Source organism: Myotis yumanensis, unplaced genomic scaffold (genome assembly GCF_028538775.1).
Source record: "Myotis yumanensis isolate MYYU_CA2020_CCGP unplaced genomic scaffold, mMyoYum1.0.hap1 SCAF_13, whole genome shotgun sequence".
Lineage (NCBI taxonomy): Eukaryota > Metazoa > Chordata > Mammalia > Chiroptera > Vespertilionidae > Myotis > Myotis yumanensis.
The window spans coordinates 30,247,857-30,261,129 of NW_027223764.1; the positions used below are offsets into that span (position 1 = coordinate 30,247,857).

At 36.1% G+C, this 13,273-nt stretch overlaps 1 protein-coding gene across 1 annotated transcript in view; it reads right to left on the bottom strand.

The window, feature by feature from the left end:
• Positions 1-13,273, bottom strand: part of PCDH15 (protocadherin related 15) — a 632,895-nt gene that overhangs the window by 149,555 nt on the left and 470,067 nt on the right. Inside the window, exons 19-20 of the mRNA XM_070432784.1 lie at positions 12,068-12,373; positions 8,731-8,955 (exon numbers count right to left, since the gene is read on the bottom strand). Coding sequence (XP_070288885.1) covers positions 8,731-8,955; positions 12,068-12,373 — 531 coding nt within the window. The remainder of the gene's footprint in view (positions 1-8,730; positions 8,956-12,067; positions 12,374-13,273) is intronic.

Here is a 13,273-nt window from a genome sequence, read left to right on the forward strand (position 1 = left end):
ATACTTCGCATAATGGCATGATTAGAACATTTCAAATGCAAAGTATGAAACATCCTTGATGCCACCTTACATGTTTACTAGTATAACTGTAAACTGATTAAAGAATGTTTTCCCTATAGCACACTATGATAAGGACAAACAGGATTAGATGTTCTTATACATGAAAAACAATGATAATTAAGTATTTTTTCTAAGTATTTGATATGCATCATTTTTACTTTTATAATTCAGTGATATAAGTGGCTTTTTATTTATGTAGTGTCACCCATTAAACAAGTATTTATCAAGTTCCTACCATTTTTATGACCGAGTATAAGCACTGTGGATACTGTGGTGACTCAAGCAAAAGGTGCCCCTGTCTTCATGTCACTTTACTGCCATTTGACAGGTAAAGATACTGATCCTACCAGATAGTTTAGCAGGGGTCCTCAAACTATGGCCCGTGGGCCACATGTGGCCCACCAAAAACATTTATCCGGCCCGCCGGGTGTTTTTGCCTCCGCTGCCTGTCCTGCTTAGCAGCCGACTCGTCCCGGGCCCGCAGTGCACATGTGTGGAATGTCTGAGGGACAGTGAACTGGCCACCTGTTTAAAAAGTTTGAGGACCTCTGGTTTAGTGACTTGACTTAGTTGGCAGAGCTAACCTGATAAACCTGGTCCCCTGAGAGCAAGACCATTTTTTACTCTCAAGCATTTTATCCTTTATGGAGAATTGCATTTTATTATTTTTCTCAAAAGCAACACTTATTAAATTGGCTGATTTAAATTTTGTAAACTTATTTATTTTAAAATAATCATTATGCCCTGCATTGTTTTGGGTAATTTGGGTCAAACACATGTGAGCCCGAAGCTACAGCAGTTAATTACCTTACTCTCCAGGTCATCTTTTTCTCACTTGTTATTAGAAACATAAGAAGAAAATTATTCTACATAGTCTTTGGTATTTTCTCTGTGACAACAATTTTCATGTACAATGTAAATGGCGAGCACCCTAATTAACTGATTATAAACACCTCTTTTCAAAGAGGTCAGGATAATTATCTATTACAATCAAGTAGAGCTTGTCTTATGTTCACCATAGAGTTGACTTCTAAGTTGTGAATATAAAGAAACCTGTAGACTCCAATAAGAAATAGGAGGTCTTGAACTATGCGTAAAACTGGAAGGAAAATCGTTTTCTCTGTTTGACATATAGTATTCACACCCTCTTCCATAAAATGAAAGAGTTCTTTTGTAAATTATGAGCTTTGGAATCTGAACAAGTAAATGAACCCAGGGAGCTGGTTCTCTACACGGAGGGCAGTGTAAGGTGTTGATCTTGAGGTGGCAGGGTCTGGAGTAAGTTGCATACACACTGTCTCTTGCTCTTTCCAAGAGTGCCCGTTACTTCTAATGAGTGAATCCTGTCTTTTAAAGGGTGGAGATCCTCTTGCACTTCTAAACTGTAACTTCTAAAGGTTGGAAAAGAAGAAGCCCAACATTGTAATTTTTCTGCACCCAAAGTCATATAAACTCAATATGCTCTTACGGAATTTCTTCTCCTCCTTCCCCAGGGGGAGAGGGCATCTGGAACCTTAACGTTACAAGGTACTTTTTGGATAACTTGATTCTTCAGAAAATAAAAAGAAGATATGATATTTTTTCCAATTATGTCCACATAGCTGCTAATGGTGTTGAATACAGTGGCCTATATTTTGCTGAGAAAGTATTCACTAGATTCGCCTTCTAACTGAATGCACAGTGGTCATGTTTTAATCTGGCCTCACCAAGTGATTTGATGCAAATCAAAGGCTGTAATAACTGAAGACCACTGAAACATTAATGTCCCTAATTTTATGTTGCTTGCCATTGACAGGATGAAGAATCAATATAATTATTATAGCCGTACTTCTTCTTATGGTACATTGCACACATTTGGGGATAACAATCTTTTATTGTGGCTAAAATGTATAGCCAGTTGCCCATCCTTCTTGCACCATGCATTACTTCAAATGATACCATTCATTGAAATGTAATGCCATTGGGCATAACCGTTAGTTGGGTATATTTATGCTCCAGGGATAGTGAAGAAAAATGTACACATGACTTGCTTCTGTACAAATGCTCTATTATGCCTCAAATTAAGGATAAGCTTCACTCTCCAAAAACAAGCCCCTTTCCTTTAGCCATTACTCCACTAGAGGGTAGTAGTGGCAAAAAAAAAACCACACATTTCCTTTTCTGTCCTTTTGTCAATTTTATCACCAAGACCCTCAATAATTTGCTTTCTGTGGTTATATTTTTGATCTGACCAATAACCAGTTTTCATGTTTCTAAAGTCTGTTCCGAATGTCATCAGGGTTCTCAACAGGAACACCGCCCTGCTCTTAAAAATGTTGACTAGTAAACTTACAATTTGGCCCCATGTATCAATCACATAAAAACGCACCTGAAGGTACAGTTGGCTAGGAGGAAACATGAGTTTTATGTACAGCATGGCTCTCAGTATCACAAATATTGCTGGAAATCCTACGGGGCATTAGACAGTACTTTGGGTGTTGGGGTATTGTTACCACCAAGAAAGGCATAGTGCCTGCTGGTACTGGGGTTAGAGTTCAGTGTGGAAAGCAAAAACTAAATGCCTAATGTCAAGTGTGATGCATGTTATGAAAGAGACAGTACAAGGCTATGATGAGAGTGTATAGCATGGAGTTTAATTAGCTACATTACCATAGGATACATTTCTGTTATCTGAACAACGTCCCCATCACTCATGCATTCTGGCAGCTGAAATAGCCTTTCCAAATCAATAGCTAAGTTAGAGGAGGATAACACTGTGCAATGGTGACAAACCCAGTGATTTAACACATCATTCTATTGCTTTCTAGTTCCCTCTGTTGCAATGGTAATGTGGGGGGGAAAGGAGGTGACACATTTTTGGAATTTTTCTAAACCATGACATTATGGTAAATTGAGACAATGAGTGCATATTCTGAGCTCAAGTCTATGAACAAATTCTAACAATATCACCCCATTTTAGACTTTCTCAAAAGTGCATAATAGTTACATGCATGTGTCTGTATGGTTCATTTTTACTGTATATCAGGAAAATGCTGAGTGTATCAAATGTATCATTTCCATTAACTTGCACAAAATATAGTAGTTATTATTATTACTATTATTCCTGTTTTATATATAAGAAAACTGAAGCTTACAGAGATTAAATTGCTCATGGTTATCCTGCAACAAAGGATATAGCTATGATTTAATTCTGTTATATCAGATCCTATAAGCCTCATTCTGATATGTGGATGCAAGGAGAAAGAGAAATGGCCAAGTCATCAGAAGATTATATGTAAGATGACTTAAGTGTGATTTTCACTTAAAAATGCACATAATGCACATATAACTTTTAAGATATCTCTTTCCAATAATATTTTAGATTAAAAAAAATTCTTTCAACTAGTTACTATACTTTTATCTTGGAAATCTGGTGAGCTACTAAACATTATATAATGCTAATTTATTTCCCTGAAGATAATTGTTATAATTATTCATAAAGATTTCTTTGGTAAAAAGAGTGTTATTGCAGTTATAGTTATATTTTTAAAACAGTTTATTCAATATTTAAATCTAGAAATAGTTATTTTCACTAAAACCTAATAATGTTGTGTGTTTTTTCCCTAAGTTGCATTCCTTGAAAAATGAGTCCAATCAGAAACTTTACAACCAAAAAGAATCCCATGATCAAATACGGGAAATCACATTTTTTTCTTGAGATTATCAAGGTATATCAGTACATTGAAGGCTCCTATATGAATGTATACGCCAATGCAGAGAGAAATCTGTTTTCTTTTGCATAGCCCAGTGTTTCCCAAATCTATCTTGAGGAGCTAATACTCTATGAAATATATCCTCAGGGACCCGGAAGATATTGCGATATTAGAGACACAAACTAATAGTGTTTGGGATATTTTATGACTTTGGTGAATTAAAGTTTTCAGAGAATACATGGAAGATTCCAATATATCAAGCATGCTCCCCAAATGTGGTGGCCACTTCATCAGGGTGAAGATAGCAGCCAAAGGAATGGTGGGATTGGGAAATAATGGCCATGCTTAGCAGTAACCAGTAGGGCTTATCAGCACCTATTGTCCCCATTAGAGGACATTCAATTTGGAGACTTGTGGCAGTATCAAGCCTGTCTCAGGCAGGGGAAATATGATAATCCTTAAAGGGTAAAATCTCTGGGCATAGGCATGTTTATTTGTTCCCCCTCGTTTGGTTCTTTAGAGGTAATATGTCACATCTTAGTTGTAAAATTCTAGAATAGCAGAATATGCAGATACTTTATGAAACTATCTGACTCAGCCCGTGACATGCCTTCCCTGATGTATTCACATTCTTTAAACTTCCTGGTTAATATATTAGAAAAAAATACACTAAACAAGAATATAATAGTGAAAAATATACTAGAGGGGAACGTTTAATGACTATAGCCCCAAACAAGTATATCTCCAGGTCAACCAACTCCAAGGGAAAAAAACATCGACCAACTCCAAAGGAAAAATCAACTCCAAGTTGTAAAAAAAATAATGGTTACTCTGTTAAAACATACTCCCATTAGCTGATGCATTGAAATCATCTTTAATTCAATTTCCTCCTTCCAGAGGAAGGAAAGGCAATATGCTGTAAATCTTGAAATGTTCAGAATTTCTTACGGGATTTGTTTGAGTCCTGGACCACCTCCTGGTCTCTCACAACATAACTCCTCTGACCGAATACAAACTAGGACACTACCAATACTGTCACCATGGAGCATCAGCAGCACATGAATGCCTGTCGGGCGTCCAGGGTTTGGCAAATGATACCTTGATGCTGGACACTGAGTTTCTATAGAAAAGCTAGAAAAGCCTATTTTCTATATGTTTGGGGGCATAGAAACATTTATTTTCCACCTGGAGGAGGAAACCCCTTGAAAGATGAAAATGCTAACATCATCTTCCAAGATACACGGTATTTCCAGCAACCTTGGCCCTAATGGATAGTCGTTCATTTCTGATCCTTCCACCTATTCCTGCCCCCTCCTAGACCTGCTCCTACTAACCCAGTCTCCCTCACTCTCCTGCTCCTGTGCAGCCATGCTATCTAAAAGGACCATCAGCAAAATGACTGAAATCATCTTTTTATCTGGGACAAGTCTTTCACAGCCCTTTCAATGCTGCCAAGTATTGTATATCCATTAATATATTTCAACTGTCGTGTCCTGTATTCAGCTTTTGGCTTTCCATAGAGAACAGAGCTTTTCTTTCTGTGTATTTTCTGTTGTATATTAGAATTCAGTGTGTAAGGTAAAAATTTTATCTGAATTTTATGTTTTAAATTGTTTAGAATGTTATTTTTATTTTCCAGAGATTCATCCATATCATCTAATTGTCTATCAATAAATGTGCAATGAAATAGGCCTTGTTTTATCAATGTTCTACAAAAACTTTGCAATAAAAATCCGTATTATTATTTTTGATCATAATTGGTTTTGTTTTGGGTCCTTAAAATGTGTGACCAAGAGAGCTCTTTGCAGGTGTCTGTCATATAATTATATTTTCTTATTAGTGTAGAACAGTGGTTCTCAATCTTCCTAATGCTGTGACCCTTTAATACAGTTCCTCATGTTGTGGTGACCCCCAACCATAAAACTATTTTAGTTGCTATGTCATAACTGTAATCTTGCTACTGTTATGAATAGTAATGTAAATATCTGATATACAGGATGTATTTAGGCGACCCCTGTGAAAGGGTCATTCAACCCCCAAAGGAGTTGCGACCCACAGGTTGAGAACCGTTGGTATAGAAATATTTTTCCTTCTGAATATTACTTTAATTTCCCTATTCTCACTCCAGTTTTAAATAAATTTGATGGACTAGTTATAAACACTAGATATTTCTTTTTTACAAAAGAAATTATATTTCTGCTCATTTTCAAAGAGAGATCTTCAAGATGCTTTCCCTGTGGTGACTGTTTTCAGTAGAAATATCTCTTAGCAAATACCATGCAATTATGTTATCAGCAAAGCAGCTTGTCAGTACTGAAAGTAAACAAACCAATAGCAGGAAATTTGCAAGCTTAGAAAAGATCTACATATGTGGAGAGATGAGAATTCTATTCCATTTTCTTTTCAAAACAAACAAGTCTGATAGTAGACAAGAGACTTTGAAAGTTCTCTTTCACCCTGAGTGATAAGGAGAAAAGAGAGCAAGTGTCAGTCTGTCTTTGGGAAAATATTCTGCAAATATTTTATGCTTATATCACTTGAAAAAGAAAAAAATGGCATTGAAAATATCTAGAATTAAATCTTGAATAAGATTTGCTTTAAATGTACAATAAATCAGAAATAAATGTGTATAGGTCAAGAAGACTTAACCAATACATTGGTTTTACTTCTCTAAGTAAGGTAAATGATAAGAAACATTGAGTGACACCCATCTATTGCAATAAAGGGGGCTCAAGCAACAGGCAATGGAATTTAAGTCTTGAGCTCAGATAAAGAATGAGGCTTATTTAGAACAATCTTGCTTATTTACTTTATATGTTTTGATTCAATTTGACTACAATGAATTCTAGAAAAAAAAAGTCCAAGCCAAAGAGAGAAAAAAAAAATTCAAGCAGCCATGTCAGAGTCTATGAAGGTTATAATTTTCTACAACCCACCACATTCATCCTAGAGAGATGGCTACACTATTTGAGTATCCCTTTTTGGATCTGGGAAGAATAGAGGGAAGGTCATTAGAAACAAGCCTTTTCTTCCCTTATTGTCCAAAATTGTCCAAGGACCTTTTTATTCTATTTTAAATGTTTTTAATGCTAAATTCCACCGAGCCACATGGGTAGACAAGAGAAGACCAAGGTAAGATGGTTTAAAAATTTCACCTGCTCTGGAAGCCATTTTGCTCTCGTTAGTTTATGCAGGTCAAACTTATCTTAGTCCTTTTCATTTCTTTGCCTATCTAACATCTTCCTAATCACTAATAATATCAAGTTTCTAATATGTTCTTGGAAAAAGATTTCTAAATTTCTAAGTGTCATACCACAATAGTGTGGCAACATAATATTTCAAAATATGAATTGAAGTCCCTCAGGTCATTGGTGGTTTTGTGCTGTCCCTTGAACCGCCCTGAGGCTACCAGAGCATTGTTTCAGGGGAGGGGGAATACACAAACAGAAAAGGAGGTGACTAAGAAAAGACTTTGATAGTTCAAATACTGATTCCCAAAGAGAACTTAATGCTGAATAAAATTTTAACTCCCTGAAATAGATACATTTCTCATTATCTGAAATAGATAAATTTCTTAGGATAGAGAGACACACTATGGATATAGGTACAGAGTCATTGTGGATCCCTGAGAAAAAAGGAACTCAGACCCTAATCGGACTCTCCAGACTGCTCTAAGGCATCTGAGAATGGAAGGGACTCATGCTCCCCTTTCCAGGGTAGTTTAGAGGAGACAGCAGGCCGTGATGGAAGAAATAGCCTCAGGTGGGTACTGGCAGATAAACCTCAGTCAGAAAAGGCAGTGGAATACTCCGTGTGTCCCAACTCTGATTGCAGAATTATCACAAAGAAATCCAAACCAAACAAACAAACACACAAAAAACCAGACCCAAAGACCTTGCAGTCAAGTATTAAAGCATTAACCTACATGATAGTTATGCTAATTATAGATTGGTTAAGTCCTTAACAATCTTTTATGTTCTCATATTGGTATTTTCTAACAAAACCAATAGGATTTTCAGTTATTTATTAGTTAACCATTAAATAAAAACTCAAGGAAAGCCATGTGTTTTTAATTCCATCATTTACACTATGAAAATGAGCATTGTGGAGAAGTTGCCTATTACCTTGTGTACCTTATAACCTTGTGTACAGAGTCCTTGACTGAAAGCACCTTTCAAGACTTGACGTCATCCCCAAAACCTGACTTTCTCTTATTCTAGGCAGAAGTTCAACAGTAGAAATGCATTTGCAATGCTTTCCCCATAGGGAAGGTGCTCCTTTGGGAAAAAGCAGAGAAATCTGAAAGTTTAGTTCGCAGCTCAGGTGACCTTTAAATCCACTTGAGGACTGTCACTGGAAATCCAAAAGGTTGAAGACACCATGCTTTTTCAGGCAATCATTTGGCACAGGGTATTACAGTGGATGAGATAACAAACTTAGAGACGTCAAGAAAGTCCTGTAAATCATAGAACTTGAAATGGTTGAACCAGAACTTAATTCCAATTTGATCTTGATCCCAAAGCTTATTTTATTCCAGAATCTTGGGTTCTAAACTAAAGCAAACTAATTAGTTCTGGAGGCTTAGTACACTTAATCATTCAGAGTCATCTTATTAAAGATTTTATTTTTAAAACTGAAGGATTTGGATAAAGTTATTATCTCTACTGCTGTGAAATTTGCACTAAAGTGTAGGCTGGCAAAATTATGGCTTGATTGAAGTCACAGAGCTAACAGCAGACTAAGGCAGCCACATGTTTGAATTAATTTTTTAGTGTTTCCTTCGAATTTACCTCTTAAACAATATAGTTGTTTCTCAAGTCTTCATAAATATTTATCAATTAAAAAATCTATGTTCTGGGTCTGGTACCACTATGTTATTATGAATTGTTGCACTAAATATTAGACTTATTGTATAAAAAACAGAAGCTACACATAGAGAGTGCAAAGTAGGCAACCAGAAGTCACCTGTATTCCTTACCTTTACTATCACTGTGACGGTAGCAATCCCAGGTGGCATTGTGCCGTAAATATCAAAGGCCTCCACGAGGAAAGTGATACTTGCTTCCTGGTCTGGAAATGACTCATAGTCCAAACTCCTTAAAAGGGAAAGCTCTCCTGTAAATGGGTGCATTGCAAAAAGGTGCTTCACTTCTGGGCTTCTTATCCGATAAGACACATTTGCTCCAAGGTCAACATCCGTGGCCTGTAACAAGAAGAATGGTTATATCAGTGGCAGTGCCAGCCTAGAAAAATGAAAGACTGATGAAGTTCATGTGTCAGTGTTTAGGGCAGCATAAGTTTAATGCTGACCAAAAGTCATGTTTCAGAGAAAAGCACGTTTGTTAAGTAATTTACCAGAAAGAGGGAGGAGGAGAGAAAGAGAGAGAAATAGAGACAGAGACATGAGATTTTTGTCCTTGTGGATTTTATTGCTAAATGTATTTTACCTGAAAAAAATCACTATTAAAATAACCATACCACAGTAAAGAAATAAGTATTGTCACAGATTATTATTTCTTGCTGACCATATAACCTTGAAAAGGAATATTTTAAATAAAAATAAATGTATTGAGCCTTAATCAGTGTGGCTCAGTGGTTGGAGTGTTGGCCCATGAACTGAGGGGTTACAGGTTCTATTCCTGGTCAAGGACATGTGACTGGGTTGCAGGTTTGATCCCTGCCCTAGTCAGAGCACTTGCAGGAGACAACCATTCAATGTGTCTCTCTAACACCTATGTCTGTCTGTCTGTCTGTCTGTCTGTCTGTCTCTGTCTCTCTTTCTCTCTCTTCCCTCTGCCACCCTCCCCCCTCTCTTTCTCCTTTCCATTTCTCTGAAAATCAATGGAAAAAATATCCTTGCATGAGGATTAACCAAATAAATAAATAAATAAATTTATTGAGTGATTTCCATAAACACAATGGATTTTTATAACACTAAAAGAAAACTGATAAATATAATAATTTCATTTCATCTCATAAGTATCCTATAATACATTTCTAGAGATCACTTGATTATAATTCCCTTCATTTAACTAATATTTATTGAGTTGTTATTATGTGCAAGTTACTACAGAGATGTACAAGACGAATCAATGCAGTTTCTGCCCTCCAGGTTACTGTACAAAGAAATAAGACACAAATACCAAAATTGAAGGAAAAAAGTGATATGTCACTTAAAGGTGTTTGAATTGGGAGTGATATCTTTTAGCTGAAAGGATGCTTTTTATGCAGGATTTGTAGGATGATTATTTTACTCAGCAGTACAGGTTTGCAAAGGCCACTCTGGTAGGGGACATGGAATGGAGCAAAAATGGCACTGGGAAGGTGAGGGTTGGTTAGGCTCTGCATGCAGTAATGCCAAACCTCTTATGTGAACTTCCAGTCTTGGCTCCCTTTAATCTGTTATGGACATAACAATGAGAAAGATTTTATTATTTCCCTGCCTAAAATCCTTCTTGCTTTTCATTCCATTTTGGATCATCCCCCAACTCCTTAACATGGTGAGATGGACATACACATTTTCCAGCCATTGAGGCCCTAATCCACTTCTCTCCCCCAGGATCCTGAGCAGATTATTCCCACTGCCTTGAATAGCCATTCTTCTTCTTTGCTTAAATAACTCTCGCTCTTCAGTTTGCCATTTAGAAAGCAACTTTCTCCAGGACACATTCTCTTTGACCTAAAGATTAGGTTACAATCTGTGATCTCCTAAGCCCCTCACTTTGAGGACCTCTATTTTAATGAGCAGTCTACTTGTCTACTTGCTACATGAGACCAAAAACTCAATGAACGCAGATAATCGTCTCATTCATGTTTGAATCCTCAAAGTCTAACAGAGGAGTGGTTATAAAATAAATGTCGAAATTATACTTCTTGAATGAATGAATGAGATTAATAGAAGGATACATGAAGAAATAATGGCCCTCTCTGTGACCAGCATACGTCTCTTGTCAGTTATTAATGTTTATTGTCTAAATATTTATTTAGTTGAATTATGAAAGAAATACAAGTTCTTTAAATCCATGCCAACAAAATTCATGTGTATTGCAGTCAAGGAAGGTCTATTTTTTTCCCCAAAATATACTTCATATACCACCTGTGTCAGAATTAAATGGGTAGTTGCTTAAAATGCAGATTTCTGAGCAAATTTAACCTACTGAATCAGAATGTCTAGAGTTTCTGGTAATAGTGCAGTTGAGAAATGAAAAGGGAGGCTTGGAGATGGAGACACTATTAAATAGGAGAGTTAAGACTTGTGGAAGAATGTCAGTTGTTTCCTCAAAATAAAATTAAAAATTACAAAATAATAAGTATAGCAATATCCTATGTCTGTAAAATATAGATAACTCTTTACATATGTATATATGTATATACATATATGCATTTATGCATAAAATACATGCATATTTATTTTTACATATATATTTTTGATACTTGTGTAAGCACAAAGATAAATATGACAGAATAAACATAAATATTAATACGGAGTACTTTGGAGGTACAAGGTGGGAGATTATTGACTTTTTATAGACTACTGTATTGTTCATCATTACAATAAATATATAACATTAATTTTTTAATTAAAAAATCTATTTAGATTTTTTATTTAATTTCTTACAAAGGCACATTTCCTCCCCTTATTTTTTGATGTATCCCTATGAGTTGTTAGATTTTTAAAAATATGTAGTGCTTGAGAGAGACTTATAATAAAACTAGAGGCCTGTTGCACAAAAAGATTCGTGCAATAGGCCTTCCTTTCCCCTGGCTGCTGGCACCGGTTTGCCTCCGGCACCCGGGGCCCAGGCCTTCGCTCTTGCTGAGTTCTGGCCGGAACCGGCCCCAGAAACATCAGGCCTCGCTGCTCCACCGGCCCTGGAAACGTCAGGCCTCGCTGCTCTGACGGCCCCAGGGCTGTGAGGCCTCGCTGCTCCGCAGGCCCTGGGGCCATGAGGCCTTGATGCTCCACCGGCTGGAAATGTCAGGCCTCGCTGCTCCACCAGCCCCGGGCCATCAGGCTTCGCTCCACCCCTTGGAGCCTACATATGCAAATTAACTGCCCTCTTTGTTTGCGGTTAATTTGCATATCGTGCTGATTGGCCAATGGGAGGTGTAGCGAAGGTACGGTCAATTACCATGTTTATCTATTATTAGATAGAATGTAGTCATAGTTTATCTGACATTAAAATTTTTAAAAATAAAATAAAAAATTTAACTGTATGTGTTATTTTTTGATTTGCTAAATCTGTCAACCCTACCCTAATAGCTAATCCTATAATGTGGAACTTATGAAATGAATGCTCCTCCCACACACCTACCTCTACTTGAAGGAAGATGGTCCCAGCTGGCAGATTCTCTTCAACGACAACAGTATATGTTGAATTGGTGAACACAGGACTGTTATCATCAATGTCCAACACCTTGATGGCCAGTGTTAGAGTTGAATGACGAGGGTGTACCGCTCCATCGGTTGCCACAACAAGAAGTTCATAGTAGTCCCTGACTTCCCTGTTCAGCTTCACTGTTGTGTAAATGCTCCCATTGGATGTAATACGAAAAAGATGATTGAAGTTACCCAAACTGTAGTACACTTGGCCATTTATTCCAGCATCAGGGTCAGTTGCCTAATTGAAATAAAAAACAAAGAAATTCAGATAGCATATTTTGTTAAGCATTTTTCACATTGCATTTTGTTATGTTTTCCTGCTACAAGAGAATAGTTAATGGATCATGAAATATTTCTAACTGAATATTCTTTTTTTTCTAGGGAGAATATTAAAAAGATAATGAGAATGTAATGCAAGAGTCTAGAACATGAAAAGAAATATAATATAGTTTAATTAAGAGTCTTCATTCAGAATGAGCATGACTTAAAAATTAATGTCATTCACAATGGGGGGATGAGGTCATATATGTAATATCTTAATAAAGAAATTAAAGATTAAAAAAAATAACAATATTATTTCAGAAAATCTCACTACAAAAAGAGTGGATTTTCCTCTATCATTTCTTTAATACATTTTGAATGCTAAAATAAGAAAATCACATTTAGTTCATAATTGCTTTACATAAGCTACTAAATGACAACTTAAATTCTATAGTTTTAAGAGTACTTTGTATACTTATTTTCATCTGTATATGAAATTTCACATAAATATACACAAATATATATTACCTCATTTAATCCTCACAATGTTCTTATTGATAAATATAATTGGCCCCAATTCACAAATGAGAAAACTGTGTTTATGGAATTTAATTATCTTGCTTAGCATTACACAAGAAATAAATATCTCAGTGTCCCATGTTTAGTACAATGCCTCACATATAAAACTCCCTAAATATTTGTGAAATTAGTATTTGAATAAATAAACGTATGAAAATGAGATATAAAACTAAATCTGTTTCAAAATCCAAATGAGAGTAAACGTATAGTGACTATCAAGAACCTACAAAGTGTTTTTTCTTTAATATTTTGATGCAATCTCCAAATGATAATTGAGAATTGTTGATGTTATAATAAC